The sequence below is a fragment of the Caretta caretta genome, chromosome 3, assembly GCF_965140235.1.
Source record: "Caretta caretta isolate rCarCar2 chromosome 3, rCarCar1.hap1, whole genome shotgun sequence".
Taxonomy (NCBI): domain Eukaryota; kingdom Metazoa; phylum Chordata; order Testudines; family Cheloniidae; genus Caretta; species Caretta caretta.
In genome coordinates, this window is record NC_134208.1 from 141652670 (window position 1) to 141670461 (window position 17792).

A 17792-nucleotide genomic window follows, 5' to 3' on the forward strand; every position below is an offset into this window, starting at 1 on the left:
AAATTAATAGTATCCAATTTGCAAATGAACTCCAATTCAGCAGTTTCTCGCTGGAGTCTGGATTTGAAGTTTTTCAACCTCAGCCTGGTCCAGTCCACACAAGAGATCCACTTCCTGGACACTACAGTGCTAATAAACAATGGCCACATAAACACCACCCTATACCGGAAACCTACTGACCGCTATTCCTACCTGCATGCCTCCAGCTTTCACCCTGACCACACCACACGATCCATCGTCTACAGCCAAGCTCTGCGATACAACCGCATTTGCTCCAACCCCTCAGACAGAGACAAACACCTACAAGATCTCTGTCAAGCTTTCTTACAACTACAATACCCACCTGCAGAAGTAAAGAAACAGATTGATAGAGCCAGAAGAGTTCCCAGAAGTTACCTACTACAGGACAGGCCTAACAAAGAAAATAACAGAACGCCACTAGCGGTCACCTTCAGCCCCCAACTAAAACCCCTCCAACGCATTATTAAGGATCTACAACCTATCCTAAAGGATGACCCAACACTCTCACAAGTCTTGGGAGACAGGCCAGTCCTTGCCTACAGACAGCCCCGCAACCTGAAGCAAATACTCACCAACAACCACATACCACACAACAGAACCACTAACCCAGGAACTTATCCTTGCAACAAAGCCCGTTGCCAATTGTGCCCACATATCTATTCAGGGGACACCATCACAGGGCCTAATAACATCAGCCACACTATCAGAGGCTCGTTCACCTGCACATCCACCAATGTGATATATGCCATCATGTGCCAGCAATGCCCCTCTGCCATGTACATTGGTCAAACTGGACAGTCTCTACGTAAAAGAATAAATGGACACAAATCAGATGTCAAGAATTATAACATTCATAAACCAGTCGGAGAACACTTCAATCTCTCTGGTCACGCAATCACAGACATGAAGGTCGCTATCTTAAAACAAAAAAACTTCAAATCCAGACTCCAGCGAGAAACTGCTGAATTGGAGTTCATTTGCAAATTGGATACTATTAATTTAGGCTTAAATAGAGACTGGGAGTGGCTAAGTCATTATGCAAGGTAGCCTGTTTCTTCTTGTTTTTTCCTACCCCCCCCCCCAGATGTTCTGGTTTAACTTGGATTTAAAGTTGGAGAGTGGTCAGTTTAGATGAGCTATTACCAGCAGGAGAGTGAGTTTGTGTGTGTATGGGGGTGGGGGGATGTGAGAAAACCTTGATCTATGCAGGAAATAGCCCGACTTGATTATGCAAAGAGTTGTCACTTTGGATGGGCTAGCACCAGCAGGAGAGTGAATTTGTGTGGGGGGTGGAGGGTGAGAAAACCTGGATTTGTGCTGGAAATGGCCCATCTGTTGATCACTTTAGATAAGCTATTACCAGCAGGACAGTGGGGTGGGAGGAGGTATTGTTTCATATTCTCTGTATGTATATAAAGTCTGCTGCAGTTTCCACGGTAAACATCTGATGAAGTGAGCTGTAGCTCACGAAAGCTCATGCTCAAATAAATTGGTTAGTCTCTAAGGTGCCACAAGTACTCCTTTTCTTTTTGCGAATACAGACTAACACGGCTGTTCCTCTGAAACTAATATTAAAGTGTTAGCCTATTTCTCATGGCATACAAAAGCTGGAAACAAGTTTAGAAAATGTACATGTTGGAGTGTAGACTGAGGTTATTTTATACCTTTACACAATTGTCATAAATATAAAGGGAAGGGTAAACCCCTTTAAAATCCCTCCTGGCCAGAGGAAAAATCCTCTTACCTGTAAAGGGTTAAGAAGCTAAAGGTAACCTCGCTGGCACCTGACTAAAATGACCAATGAGGAGACAAGATAATTTCAAAAGCTGGGAGGAGGGAGAAAAAACAAAGGGTCTGTGTCTGTCTGTACGCTGCTTTTGCCGGGGACAGAACAGGAATGGAGTCTTAGAACTTTTAGTAAGTAATCTAGCTAGGTATGTGTTAGATTATGATTTCTTTAAATGGCTGAGAAAAGAGCTGTGCTGAATAGAATGACTATTCCTGTCTGTGTGTCTTTTTTGTAACTTAAGGTTTTGCCTAGAGGGATTCTCTATGTTTTGAATCTAATTACCCTGTAAGGTATCTACTATCCTGATTTTACAGAGGTGATTCCTTTATTTCTATTAAAAGTCTTCTTGTAAGAAAACTGAATGCTTTTTCATTGTTCTAAGATCCAAGGGTTTGGGTCTGTGGTCACCTATGCAAATTGGTGAGGATTTTTACCAAACCTTCCCCAGGAAATGGGGTGCAAGGGTTGGGAGGATTTTGGGGGGAGAGACGTGTCCAAACCACGTTTCCCAGTAAACCCAGATAAAGTTTGGTGGTGGCAGTGGAAATCCAAGGGTAAAATAATTTTGTACCTTGGAGAAATTTTAACCTAAGCTGGTAAAAGTAAGCTTAGGAGGTTTTCATGCAGGTCCCCACATCTGTACCTAGAGTTCAGAGTGGGGAAGGAACCTTGACAACAATATTTTAGTGCAAATATTCAAAGTATTTTAGGACAATCAAATATACCTTAAAACGCTACATTGGACCCAAAAATGGGAAGTGTCATATACAAGTTCTGCTCTTTAAAAAACTTAAGTATGGAAAATGGAGGTATCATATATATTGTTCACAATTCACTATCACTTTGCACACACACACACAGATGGAATCAATTGCCAAGCTAACTCGCAAGGTAGGTAACTTTTTAGGCTGATTAAACTTTTATAGTGTTCATTTGAATAGAACCACTTTCTACCAATGCTGGTGAGTTTCAGAAGAATTACTTACTAGGAACTATACAATTTGCTATAATCCATGTTATGCTACATATGAAAGCCAACTTGTCAGCACCACAGAATACTCACGCAGTAAATCCATTAATCATGTGGGCGTATCTGAGTAACACAAGATCCAGCCAGCCACATCTTCTTTTTCTACCAGTGGTCACGCCAACCTCCTTACCTCGTGTCTGCAGCAATTCTCCAATTTCCTGATGGAAGATTTTCATGTCTATTAGCACAGTTAACAGAATATAGTAATAACCTTAAAGTCCCCCCATGATGCACAAAGCTATCCACCAAGACAAAAATACAAACAAGTACCTTTACTATTGCTAGTGTTTTGTTTTTTTTAAATATAAGAATGCTAATTAAGCAAGCCATTTTCTCAACACTGCATTTTCATTCAGCTACCTACTTCTTCACAACAATGTTGTGAAGCTTAAAGAAGTCTGAGATACTTGGCAACCAGTGCTGCAAATTCAGCTAAGGATCAAAAAGGCAAGCTGCTTTTGGTGCAGAATCTTTACTCCTGGTGGCTTGCCTTTTTACAACTTGACTGCTGGTGCATGTGACAGAATAAAATTAATCTTCCTCTCTGTCAGTTTCAACAGTTCTGCAGAACTAAAAAATACGCACCAACTTTATAAAATAAGCACAGATGGATCACTGCACCCAGGCAGCAGATTTGTTAAATGAGAAAGTTACTTTTCTGAGCATAGCTGTATTTTAAGGCAAAAAATGCCACTAAGTCTCACACAGAATCTGATGCTGAGGATAGTTTTGTACAGGCCACAATATGCCCTTAGCTTTAAGCAGTATTACTGGCTAAACCTATGAAACATATCCAGTATTTTCCCACTTGTTGATCATATGAGTAATGCTTACGTTATCTTGTTCTGTAGGAAAGGCACCGATTCCAACTCTGGTTGTATATGCTTTTACAACTCCATATACTTCCCCAACATTCTGAGGTGGCATACCCAAACCTGTGCAAACGCCTCCAACTGTACAATTCGAAGAGGTCACAAAAGGATACGTCCCTAATTAAAAACAAAAACAACCACAACAAAAAAATAGAAGAGAACTGAAAAGTGCTATCACACTTTCTGAGAAAGAAACACACGCTGGACCTTAAATTATTTTTTCAAGTTAACCAACCTGGTAATTTCATACCTATTGGGAAGAGCTCATTGGTGGATTTCGTAAAGCTATGAAGAACACCAAAATGAGTACCGTTTGCAGTTAGGTTCTCTTTTTCATATTTAATAAATTCCTAATTTTCTTCTGTGCAATGTGCATTCCTGCCCCACTAAAACCAACAGGAGATTTACCACTGACATCAATTGGCACAGGATCAAGCCCAGATAGTGAAGCAACTTTGAAGGGACATGCAAGTCAAAAATTGGCTTGCGTCACCAGAAAGTATTGTCTGTGTCTCTACTACATAGTACATTCACACACAGCAAAAATATGAAGATTTTGAAAGGAGACTGAAGGCATGTCTACACTGCACACCACTGGCATCAACATACGTGTAACTACAAACTGCAGCGTCCATACTCGTGTGTAGCTACATATGGCCATGAAAGGCTCTGGTGGGGAGTAGACAGTTGGGAAAGGCTTTGGAAGTTCCCCACTGCGGGAACCTTTCCTCACCACAGGAAGCTGCTGGAGCCTTTCCACACTGTCTGAGTCTTTCCCTGCGGTGGAGGGCAGAGAGACACTACATTGCTATGGAGTGGCACTGCTTGGGTGCATAGAGAGCTGTGTAGGATACATACCCTAAGGGTTCAGAGATGTCTTCAATTTTCTCGCCTAAGCAATGCCTCACTGTCTACACTACTATTTATACCTGTGTTATGGAGGCGTGGAGTGTATGTACGCTACATGTCGCTGTAAGGAAATGCAGCACAGATGTACACCCTGAGAAAACACTAACATCCAAGAAAATATAGAATTTGCTATCTCAAATGTAGAGGTATAGCATGGAGAAAGTAGTTCTCTCAGGTAGATAGTTCATAAGCCATGTAAGTAAAAAACACTATCTTTAGTTTAATAAGCTCACAATAGCCTGTAATATTGCATACTTTGAAGTATTGTAGTAATTTACACTAAAAATATCTTGTCATACTGTAAAATAAATGTATATAGAAAACATCACTGCTAGGTAGCTCAGTTCTTTTCATAAAGTATTTTCACAGCTCTGCTCCACAACTGTGAGCTATGAAATATGACTTTTATAAATGCTAAGAAAAGCCCATAGTAATTTACTCAGCTTTTTAACAGGACTGCTATATGCAAATTAACTAGTTAATTGCATGTGATTGGTTTAGCCAACTATAACACCAACACCATTCAACAAGTTATTCTTAAAAATCAAATCAAGGGCCAATTCCTGACCTCATGTGTGAATACTTTTACTGACTTCCAAAACACTTTAGAAGAATTTCCTAAATGTAAATTAACACCTCTTTTTTCTAAGACCCAAAACTCAAAGAGTGGTTTGATTTTTGGGGGGTGGGGGGAGAGAATTTTAGTGTGGAGTCAAAATCTGACCTAAAATAGGAAGTCTAGTGCTTCCTCATAATACAAACACACATTTTCCACAAGAGCACCTATGCATGGCACAGCCACTAGACATTTTCCCTTCATGGCACATACATGCCACCGAGTTTCTCAGAAAAAGTTATACCTACCAAAATCAATGTCCAGTAATGCTGCATTTGCACCTTCTACTAAGATTTTCTTTGGTGGTCCATGTAGAGCCTCATGTATGAAATAAACACCATCTCTCACCATTGGTTTAATCCTTTCTATGTAGCCCTAAGTAATACCAAATAATTTTTAAAGATTGATTTTAATTAGTAAGTTATAAATCCAGAATGATTAGGTGTACAATATACTCTAGTTATACGTTGCACTATGATAAAGCCAGCCAGAGGCCTTATGAGTACTCCTCTGCCATATAAGTAACCAGGTTTGATTTGCAGTCCAAGTGCTACTGCCCATACTGACAACCCACTCATTCCTTTGGCATAGAGGAAATGAAGTGGGGTACACATTCAGAAATAATCCTTCATAGACAATTCTAGAAAGATACTGGGCTTTCCTGTGGTGCTGGTCATCCCCCAGTTCTATTTGATCAGAAAGATGTGAGGGGCACTGTGTGGTGGTAATGAAGGCCAAGGGCAGAGATAATGGATATGAGGATCTCTTCCCACAAGGACAAAAAGCAAGCAAAAAATGAAAATCTAATCCAAAAATTCTTAAACACAGCATTTTGAATATTTTACAAATACAAATCTGAAAGACCAAATTAATACTCAAACATGTAGCTAAAAAGAAACATTTTATTACATTCAGCAACTTATTTGCAAGTGTTTAAGACTTCCCACAAAAGCCAGTACTCTGAAATTTCATTAGTGACTATCTGGAACCCATGGCCTAATGGCTCTATATTTTTATGCTAATGGAGAGAGGGGTTGTCTTACTATTACCTATCAGGAACTAAGCATTTTGTAACATGCAAATTAGTACTGAGCATACGTCCTGTCCCCCCTAAGTATAAATAGATGCTGTCCCATACTAATGACTTGGTTTTTATGGAGCACACAGCTTTACTCTTTCAACATTTTAGTATACCACTGTAAAAAGCACAATAAATACAAGTCACTTCCCCCCAGGCACTGTGATGTTTTTATGTTTCCACTCCACACAGTAAATTGTTGATCTATTGGCTCCCCCACTCCCACCGCCCCGAATATAGTGCAGATGTAAGTATAAAAAAAGGATTACAGACATGTAATCTTCAACTTCAACATGTAACTGATTCTCCATCAATCGGGCTCATAGAATTCCACAGATAAAAAAAGTACATAATTTTACAGTTAACTGGAAGGGAAGAACTCCAAATGCTCCACTCTTCAACTCATCTGTGTGTCAAGAAACTGGGTCCAATGATAATCAAGAAACTGCTAAAAGGATAACTTTTTTTCGTGGATGTTTGGTAATAAAGTCTTTGCTCAAGTCTCTTTAGAATTCTAACAATTAACTGCAGTGTTCAGACTTATGTTCTCAGTTCTCTCCCTGTTCTTCATCATAACAAATTTGCTTTCAAACCCCCTAATTTTAACGCTTACTTTTTTGGCTGATATATGTTAAGAAACTTGAGGTGACATTTGTGTTCTAAGCACCCAATTCCTTTTTAATTTAAAATAATCTTCCTGAAGTAGAATGTGCCAACAGAGCACAAAGTAAGACTGACAGTCTTCTTAAAATAAGAACTAGAAATCTATTTAACAATTGATATATTATCAGACATCTGTGGGTTATTTATCAAAATAGAAACTCACATAAATGTTTCATGATCTGCATTCTAGGGATTCACAATAAGAGCACATACAATTAAATAATTTGTTGTAACACAAATAGTTTTACCTTGAGTTTTTTCAATTCCCCTTCAAGGTCTATCTCTAAGGTTGGATATATAGCTTTGTACTGGTTAGCTAACACTTTGAACCTGAAAGGCAAAAACAATTCTTTCATAATTTTACTCAGCAACATTTTAAGATTTCATTTGCCACCTCTTGATATAAAGTTACTTTGTGATTACACTATTAAAAGAAAATTCAGATAGATGCATCCAGTTAAGACTTTCTGGAATACAAATTAGATATTTACTGGAACATGCCAAAAATATACCATTAATATAATTAGGGTACCGTTAGTCTAAAGTTATGCTTGAAAGGTTACATTTCAAATAAACTAGAATTACCTCTCAGAAAATTCACCGAAATCGGAAACAAGATCACACATTCTGAGGCCACTTCGAGCTGCTTTCGAAGAATACACTGGACCAATCCCTTTTTTAGTAGTTCCCAAGCTTTCAAAAAAGTAAAAGTCATACATATTACTCTCAAAATGAGAGGACAAAGAGCTAATTTTAACTGAAGTGACAAAAGACACAGGACTACATTTAAAATATGTATGTGAAATCTTTCAATAAACACTAGAAAAGACCACCACCACATAGGAACAAGAAGAACAGGAACATTGCTCAGTATCAGAAGAGGACATGCATAGACTGAAGTTTCGGAGATATGAAATACCTTCAAGAATTAATTAGATTTGCAGAACTGCTAGCATCTGAAAAATTAAGCAGCTAGTCTAAAACAAGAAGGTATCTAAATTGTTTCTCCTGAAACAATGTAGGACTGACACTAGTCTTCTTTTATCTGGAAGCAGAACTGCAAAATACAATTATTTGTCTCCACTGCTTTCAGAGAGGAAGAACAACAGAAAAACCTAGACCTGATCAGAAGAATGAGAAACAAGCTAATAAAATGGTAGTCTACAAACAGATTGTATACTGTATTGAGAGATTGCAAAGCAACTTTATTCTCAATTTCCAATTAGAAAACAAAACAAAACAGGGCTTCAAAAAAATCTACTCTTGTATTAAGTACATTGATATCTACTGATGAAAAACTCTATTATTCTAAATGTATTATTCATTGGTTATATAAGACTTGAATTTTGGCAAAATCTGATGACTTCAGCAAGGATTCCTCATATACAATTTTGCCCTAATTTTTAATTCTAAAGTCCTGTCATGACATTTCACCAAAATGAATGGTTTGTTGTTTTTTTTTTTTTTTTTTTTTTTTTTTTAAGTTTTAAAGGCATTTCTGAGAGGCATCATAAGAAAGCTCACCTAAAATGGGCTTAGTACCTGTGTCTAAACCATTCTAATTGGATTAATATACAGCCACAATATACAGTCTTCTGAGGCATCATCCACTGTTAATTGGATAGGGACATTAATGTTTAGGCTTCTAAATTCACACCAGTATTACTTTTGTGTGCCGAGAAGTGCCTGAAAAACAAAACTGGTCAAGCCTCTGAAAGTTTTCAATGTAAAGTTAAGACAGGACAAAACAAGTGAAATCAGTAAAAAGATTAAGGATGAATTTGGAGTGAGAAATAGGGGAAAGGGAGCACAAAAGTTACATAATACAATGTTAAGTTTGTAGGTAGACAAGATGTAACACGAGCCTTTTGCTTATCAATATTAATATTCTTATTACAAATTAAATAAAGCTTAAAGTGAATTTTGAGGGAGAGCAGACTTGAGCAAAGGAATGGAGGGTATGTTAAAAGGGGAGAGGACAGAGTAGATGGAGAGGGAAAGAAACTGGAGGCTGGCAGACATGATCGGGCCAAGAAGATGAATGGTTTATATAAAGCCATTGCATTTTCTGATAGAAAACAGTTCTGGGATGTCTAGTGTTGGACCTGATGCAGGAGAGGGAGGTTTTTGGAGTTCTGTCCCCAGAAAGTACAGTGGAGAAGACAGCAGTTGTTAGATGTTGCTGGGACTTTATGTCCTCTGTCTGTGTTAGGAAAAAGGGTGAACAGGCTATTGTTTTATTTATCTCACAAAAACTATGGGATTTGTTTTTTGGTGGGCACTCACTGGAGTTGAAATGGGAGGAGGAATGGTGAAGAGTAGGGAGGCTACCCTTGAAGGATGTGCAGATCTTGCACTTACTAGGAACATGGGTATCACACAAAGAGCAGAGCCACTGGGAATGCCTGTCTCTGATCAGAATAGCCACACAGCAGAAGAAATGGCCCCTTTTTAATCCAGCATTCCCATGGAAAAAACAATAAAAAAGAGAGACAACCCAAGAAAGGGAAGTTCTAGCACTTCTAGTTAAATATATCAAAGAATAAAAGGATTTTTTTTTTAAAAGAGAAAAAGGAAAAAAAAAGGAAAAACTAAAAATCTAAATGCTAAACAGGTAACAGACACGTGCTGCAGACTTCATCTCAGGCCAATGGCAGTTGAGAAGGAACTTAGGGTGGTTCACCCATGCAGCCCCATATAGCCTTGTCACAGGGCACAAGGATGTATGTGGAGCATGCACAGTCCAGGCACTACTATCAAAAATCTCTGATCAAAAGATGCAGGCATACCTAGGCGGAGCAGGTGAGTACACAGACAAATGGGAGAGCACAAAGAAACTGAGATAATACTGATCAATACGATAGGCAGGAATCTCAGTAAACCAGCTACCTTATAGTTAAGTTTTTTGTAGGTACCACAACAGATATGAGTTTTAAAGATGGATTTGAAAAAGGACAATTAAGTGACTTTGCAAATGCTTACACAAAGCTCCTCCCATTTGCCAGGGGCAGAATAGGAGAAAATGCAAAGGTACTCATTTGAAATTTTAACAAGTGGGTAACAAAGGTTGGCATTATTGGTAGCATGGAGGCAAAAGTCAACATCTTGACAGCATGAAAGAGATGATAGGTATATTGTTGGTCACTATCAATCCAGACTAGATTCAAACCAGCAATCTAGAAACAAAAGTTTACTTTCTGTTAGCGTTGAGACTGGATCCCTCAGGGATAGATAACAATACTGTCTTCAGCCTCAGGTCACAGAAAATCTGACCCCTAAACATATTGTATTTTATTACTCACTTAACTAAAATAGTGAGAATTTGACCAGCTTTGTTTCACCATCAGCTTGAAGCATTACATGACTGCTGTGAGATTTCTACAACATATATCACCAGAGTGATACAAAATAGAGTGAAAGATCTTAACACTCAGATGTCTTGTTTGTAAATTAAAAAGGAAAATTAAACTAATATGTAGTTTGTACTGTTAATTTCTTTGAGTGCAGATTAACACGGGGAAAATAATCATTTATTGGTTAGGTAACATAAGCCATTCTATTGAAGTGTTCTATGTTTGCTATAGAGAGGTTCTCTCACAGCTAAGTGAGGATCAACAGTGTTTCTATTACAAATGTCATCTTGCAGTGATTTGTAAGTGGGCCATAAAAAATTGTTCTTAGCTAAAAGTTAGCATGCAGATATCTGCTCATAAAAAAAAAAAGATTTTTTTAGTTTGCTTTTTCATTCTTAAATGAATTGGAAATGAGAGTTAGCTAGCACTGGACAAAGACAAGCATGGAGGTTTTCAGCGTGACCATGGGCAGAAGTAACTGAAATCTGTTACCATCCAATAGTGGCTTATGTGCAATGAGATTGTCTCAGGTTTCAGAGTAACAGCCGTGTTAGTCTGTATTCGCAAAAAGAAAAGGAGTACTTGTGGCACCTTAGAGACTAACCAATTTATTTGAGCATGAGCTTTCGTGAGCTACAGCTCACTTCATCGGATGCATACCGTGGAAACTGCAGCAGACTTTATATACACACAGTGTCTTTTCAGGCACTTCTCGGCACACACATTTCCCTGAGCACAAGTGTCCACTTCATGAGGTCAGTCATGAATGATCCCTTTTACTGGCAGCAACAGCAAAGAGTTACTCACTCATTCGTCCATATAGACAAATCTTCCATATCTGGGCTGAAATATACTGGCACCTTAGAAATTCACATAATATGTTTATTTTCATTTGCAGATATATGTTATGTTGTTCACTCAGCCAGCTGCTTCCATCCCAGAGCTGGCAAGTTACTGAAACTTACAAAAATACCTTGTGATTAGGTTGTAAGTTTTAAAATTCATTAGAAAGCTCAGATAGAACAGAGATAGCAGGTGGCATATAATGCACAGCATGAACATTCATGTTTCATGTGCACTTCTGAACAAAGCAAAATTAATCAATGATACTTCAGTTCTGCCAGTCTTCATAATTTCTCAGTCCAGGAGACAACACTACTCAAAGATGGCTCTTTAGAAAAAGACCTAATTTAAGTTCTGGGAAGCGTCAGCTGTTTTGTCCCTTTCTGTACCAAAAATATTGTGGTATGACCCATACTTTAAGACTGTGATCCTATTATTTGTCATTGGTGGGACACTTATGTTAAGATATGTCTAAAAATGAACCCCGGAAAACTTCATGCTACTTTATCATTATTTTATTGTCTTTAGGGTTTGTCAAGATTTGAAAACTGGATTTTTTTTTTTTGAACTTCATACTCCCATATTTTCACACACAAAAGAAAATTACATACTTCTTTCCTGCTTGCTCTTGTCTTTGTTGTTCTTGAATGCCATCTGCAGCCTGATGAAAGTCAAATACTAAGGAAATTAAAGAAAAACTCTTAAAATGCAAATTTGGACAAGACTACATGTGCAACAATTTGAAACTGAAATTAATGATATCCACATGATTTTTTCTCAATTTCTTTGAGTGCAGATTAACATGGTGAAAATAATCATATAATGGTTAGGTAATATAAGCCATTCTATTGAAGTGTTTTATGTTTGCGATAAGAGAGGTTCTCACAGCTAGCTGAGGATCAACAGTGCTTTTTTTCCTACATGGAGAACAAAATGGTGAACTCCAACTAAGAAGCATGCTGTAAAGTTTGGAGCCTTCTTCCTTTTTGTAAGTTACATCTTCTATTTTGAATGGTCTTCAGTAGAAAAAAGAAGCCTCTGAAGCATCTAACAAGTCTGAAATTGTCTTAGTGTTCTAATTGCCAAATGCTGTACCACAGACCTGTGTATGCTTTAAAAAGACTTTCAGAGAGTAATTAGCATTTATTCCAATTTTATACTTGCCCAAAGGAGGAGGGAAAACACTATACAACCCAACAAACCCAGCAAAAGATATTTAGTAACAAGTCATATGGACAAAGAGCAAGTGAGACATTTTAACTAGGGCTGCCAAGCGATTAAAAAAATTAATCGCGATTAATCGCACGCTGTTAAACAATAATAGAATACCTTTTATTTTAAATATTTTTGGATGTTTGCTACATTTTCAAATATATTTATTTCAATTACAACACAGAATACAAAGTGTACAGTGCTCACTTTATATTTATTTATTACAAATATTTGCACTGTAAAACAAAAAACTATTTTTCAATTCACCTCAGAAGTACTGTAGTGCAATTTCTTTATCATAAAAGCTGAACTTACAAATGTAGAATTATGTACAAAAGAAACTGCATTGAAAAATAGAACAACGTAAAACTTTAGAGCCTACAAGTCCACTCAGTCCTACTTCTTGGTCAGCCAATCACTCAAACAAAGTTGGTTACAATTTGCAGGAGATAGCGCTGCCTGCTTCTTGTTTACAATGTCACCTGAAAGTGAGAACAGGAGTTCGCATGGCACTGTTGTAGCTGGCGATGCAAGAGATTTATATGCCAGATGTGCTAAAGATTCATATGTCCCTTTATGATTCAACCACCATTCCAGAGGACATGCTTCCATGCTGATGATCGGTTCTGCTTGATAACGATCCAAAGCAGTGTGGACTGATGCATGTTCACTTTCCTCATGTGAGTCTGATGCCACCAGGAGAAGATTGATTTTCCTTTTTGGTGGTTCTGTAGTTTCCGCATCAGAGTGTTGCTCTTTTAAGACTTCTAAAAGCATGCTCCACACCTTGTCTCTATCAGATTTTGGACGGCACTTCAGATTCTTAAACTTTGGGTCGAGTGCTGTAGCTAGTTTTAGAAATCTCACATCAGTACCTTCTTTGCATTTTGTCAAATATGCCATGAAAGTGTTCTTAAAACGAACATGTGCTGGGTCATCATCCGAGATTGCTAGAACACGAAATATATGCAGAATGTGGATAAAACAGAGCAGCAGACATACAATTCTCCTCCCAAGGAGTACAGTCACAAATTTAATTGACACTTTTTTTTAAACGAGCATCATCAGCATGGAAGCATGTCCTCTGGAATGGTGGCCAAAGCATGGAAGGAGTATGTTTAGCATATCTGGCATGTAAAAATACCTTGCTCCGTCGGCTACAACAGTGCCATGAGAGTACCTATTCTCACTTTCACGTGACATTGTAAATAAGAAGTGGGCAGCATTATCTCCCATAAATGTAAACAAACATGTTTGTCTTGGCGATTAGCTGAACAAGAAGTAGGACTGAGTGGACTTGTAGGCTCTAAAGTTTTACAAATGTTTTGTTTTGAGTGCAGTTATGTAACCAAAACAAAAAAAAAATCTGCATTTGTAAATTACACTTTCATGATAAAGAGACTGCACTTCAGTACTTGTATGAGGTGAATTGAAAATTTTTGTTTATCGTTTTTACAGTGCATTTATTTGTAATCAAAAATAATAATATAAAGTGAGCACTGTGCACTTTGTATTGTGTTGTAATTGAAATCCATATTGAAAATGTAGAAAAACATCCAAAAATATTTAATGATTTACAAATGATATTCTATTATTATAAGTGCGATTAATTTTTTTTAGTTAATTGCGTGAGTTAACTGCGATTGACAGCTCTAATTTTAAGCTTTTTGTAACTCATTGTGGGGAGAGCTTAAACCCCATAAACTATCTATCAGGAAGACATTTATCAACAGAAAAATGACTGGGAGAGGGGGAATTTTGGACTAGTAAAGCCATCCTAGTAAAGATGAAGAAGGTAGACGAGTTTTACACAGTTCATCAGCAAATGTTTGGGAACAATACATTACTCCTAAAACAAAGAGAGAGCTTACTCAAAACACTGATCATGCTAAGCCTTTCACATTTGCTTTGTATCTTGTCAAACAAACAAACAAACGGTGGGGGAAAACTTATGCCAAATATAATTAAGGTACGGCACTGCAGGGGACTACCAGTCACCTGACGTCACTGTGTAAGTATATTTTTCTTAAAAATAATACATTCCTGAAGGTCCAATAATGATTGCATTGGACCTGAAATCTTCTACTCAATGCACACACAGGAAGGATAACAAAAAAAGCGGACTCAGCTTTAATGAGTACTCTAGTCTTTCTGCAATAAAATTTGCTTTTTTGGTATTCCTACCTCTTCCCCATATAGTTTAAAAATGATCAAATTCCTTAGATTACCCTAAACAGTTAGAACCATTTTTTTTAAAGAAAATTATTTAGATTGATTAAAATGCTTATACCACATTAAGGCATTATAATATTTTAAATTACAATACACAGAACATAAGTGGAGGAAAACAAGAGCCAGAAGGCTGGTCAATGGGTGAAAAGATACCTATTAAAGAGCAATCTAACACCTCATGTTGACATTTTAACTATCCATACTGTGCAAATCCCTTTCCTGCAAGCTGGGCATAAGCTTTTACCTGAAGTTAACTAAAACTCATAGAAAAGTACACCTAGCTTTATGTTTTGTTTTTTAATAAACACTAATTCATCAGGGCCTTATGTCTCCAGGACAGCCATGGAATATGACTTGTCTCATATCCAGTTACAGGCTAGAAGGACAACTCAGAGGCCATGTATCAATGTTCATGAGGCAACCCTACTATGCAAGCAAACCTCGAGGCTGTTTCCATTCAGAAAAGTTCAAAACATCCACTCTAAGCAGACCAGTTTCAGAGTAACAGCCATGTTAGTCTGTATTCGCAAAAAGAAAAGGAGTACTTGTGGCACCTTAGAGACTAACCAATTTATTTGAGCATAAGCTTTCGTGAGCTACAGCTCACTTCATCGGAGCATGCATCCGATGAAGTGAGCTGTAGCTCACGAAAGCTTACGCTCAAATAAATTGGTTAGTCTCTAAGGTGCCACAAGTACTCCTTTTCTTTTTACTAAACAGATCAATTACTGATAATGGTAGTCAGCAACTGGTCCTTCTGAACTAGGATCTTGTCTACACAGGGGAAGTTAACTGGCATAGCTGTTCCAGAATAACTCCCCATATAGACTTATTCTGGAATAAAAGTGATTTTATTCATTCCAGAACGATTATTCTGCTTTGTGAGCAGTATAATTATACTGGACTAAAGTCGCTTTTTATCTAGACCAGTGGTTCCCAAACTTGTTCCGCCGCTTGTGCGGGGAAAGCCCCTGCCGGGCCGGGCCAGTTTGTTTACCTGCCGTGTCCGCAGGTTCGCCTGATCGCGGCTCCCATTGGCCGCGGTTCGCTGCTCCAGGCCAATGGGAGCCGCTGGAAGCGGCGCAGGCTGAGGGATGTACTGGCCGCTGCTTCCAGCGGCTCCCATTGGCCTGGAGCAGCGAACTGCAGCCACTGGGAGCCGCGATCGGCCAAACCTGCGGACGCGGCAGGTAAACAAACTGGCCCAGCCCGGCAGGGGCTTTCCCTGAACAAGTGGTGGAACAAGTTTGGGAACCACTGATGTAGACTACTGTCTACACAGGAGTTTAAGCTATTCCAGAGTTGCTGTTGTGGAATAACTTATTCCGCAGTAGCTATGACAGTCAAGTTCCCTGTGTATACAGTGCCTAGATCTCAATCACATTTTTTTACATTATCAAAACTTTTCAGTTCTTCTCCAGAGAGACCCATTGTTGCTGAGTATCAACACTTGGTCAAATTCCCAGTGTAGACAGACTTATAGAGGTCTCTACATACATTCATTAAACACTATTGTATAGATTTAGCCTCTAGACAGGTGAAGATCATCCACATGCTGTAGAAGGAACAAATGGTCAGAGAAGTCAGTAATTAAAAGGCCTCCAGCATAAAAAGCATTTTTGGATGATTGGGAGGGCCTCTCACTTTAAATCTGATTTTATTACAGGGACACTCTAAATCTGATTTTACTACAAGGTCTGTGTTCAAAGGGTTATAACTTGAAGTCACTGTTTAATTGGTGTTCTCCAAAAGCCCATGTGATCCCCGAGAGAAGCAAAAATATAAGGCAAGGATTCCTATGAAGAGGAGAGCACAAATTCTATATTGAAATGGGCAATGAAGTCTTCAAACATTCAAGTAACTTTTGAACTGCTTTCTGAGAAAACATGATATGCATTTGGAATCAGCTTAATGAGTCAAACTAAAATGTTTGAGTCTAGAGTGGTTCCACATTTTTAAAAATAAAAAAAAAGGTAAATATTAAAGAAGCTATAGTGCCTAACATAATTGAGCCCTGATCCCTAACTGGAACCTTTGGCCACTGCAATAATGATAAATTATAGATAAAATAAAATTGCCAGCTATTCAGTTTCTTTGAAAAGTCTGAGGAAATTCTTATGGAAATCAATAAAAATAGATACAGTATGGCATCTTACCAATATGAGCTCTGTCAGAAATTATTAGTCGTTTTTCCCAGCCTTCTAGTCCTTAAAAACAAATGAAAAAAAGTTTAAATTATGTTTTGTATATCACTTTTATTTTCATGATGGAATAAGCAAAACTTCTAAAGACTAATTATAGATTTGAAAATGGAAGCCATTTAAAAGAAGCACCAAACTGAGTCACCAGAAAAAGCAAACAATTTCCAATTGTTAAGGTCTGACTTGAACCTACAAAGCCAGGAAATGCAGGCTGCTTATCACAAGTTTAAACTTCTAGGCATTCTACATACACTAGGGAAATTTTTCAAGTTTCTCACTGTTGCTAAAACAAGCTCAGCTGTTCTGTTACCAATGTTAGAATTTTCTTCCTTCTGGGTTTCTTTCAAGACCATTTTCTTTAAAAATGGCTACAGAAGTTGGATAAATACATTTTCTGTCAGGTTACTATCTGGCATTCCTATCATTTGCCTTAAATCCATTATTTGAAACTTAATAAATGCATCTTTCTAGGAGGCTCTAAGGAGACTCCTGATGGGAGCTGCAGGGACTAACAGAGCTCTGTGAGTCCTTGCAGGATTGCTGCCAGAAGTGAGCAAGAAGAGCTCTGGTAGGACATGCCATATGGTTTCTCCTGGCCTCTATGCTAGGCGTAGCACTGCTAGCTAGATCCCTGTGAGAAAGCATTTATGCCCCCTTTTAAAATAATACCTTAAAAGGTTGTTCTCACCTTTTCCTTTTTTTACATTTTTCTCTGCTTCTTCAAACAGTCCTGGCAAGTGAATCACCACACCATTTCCTGAAGGAAATCAGGAATACAGAGTTTAATGTATGACACCAGACATGAAAAACTAGTTTCTTACATATCCATGATTCATTTTTCTGCATAAAGAATATTTTAAGACATACATTTCAAAAACTGTTCCATTATACTACCTTCATCCTTAGGAATTTAAGGTATAAGAAACTCCCTGACCTACAGCTAAAGTACATAGGTCCCTAGCTGCATGCACTA

The 17792-nt window shown here is 38.0% G+C and overlaps 1 protein-coding gene across 1 annotated transcript in view; it reads right to left on the reverse strand.

Annotated features, from left to right (window-relative positions):
- The window catches only part of ADSS2 (adenylosuccinate synthase 2), a 48958-nt gene that overhangs the window by 12621 nt on the left and 18545 nt on the right, over nt 1-17792 (reverse strand). The window contains 8 exon segments of the mRNA XM_075126966.1: nt 2874-2998; nt 3675-3829; nt 5486-5612; nt 7227-7308; nt 7564-7671; nt 11786-11852; nt 16775-16825; nt 17508-17576. Of these exon segments, the coding sequence (XP_074983067.1) occupies nt 2874-2998; nt 3675-3829; nt 5486-5612; nt 7227-7308; nt 7564-7671; nt 11786-11852; nt 16775-16825; nt 17508-17576 (784 nt within the window).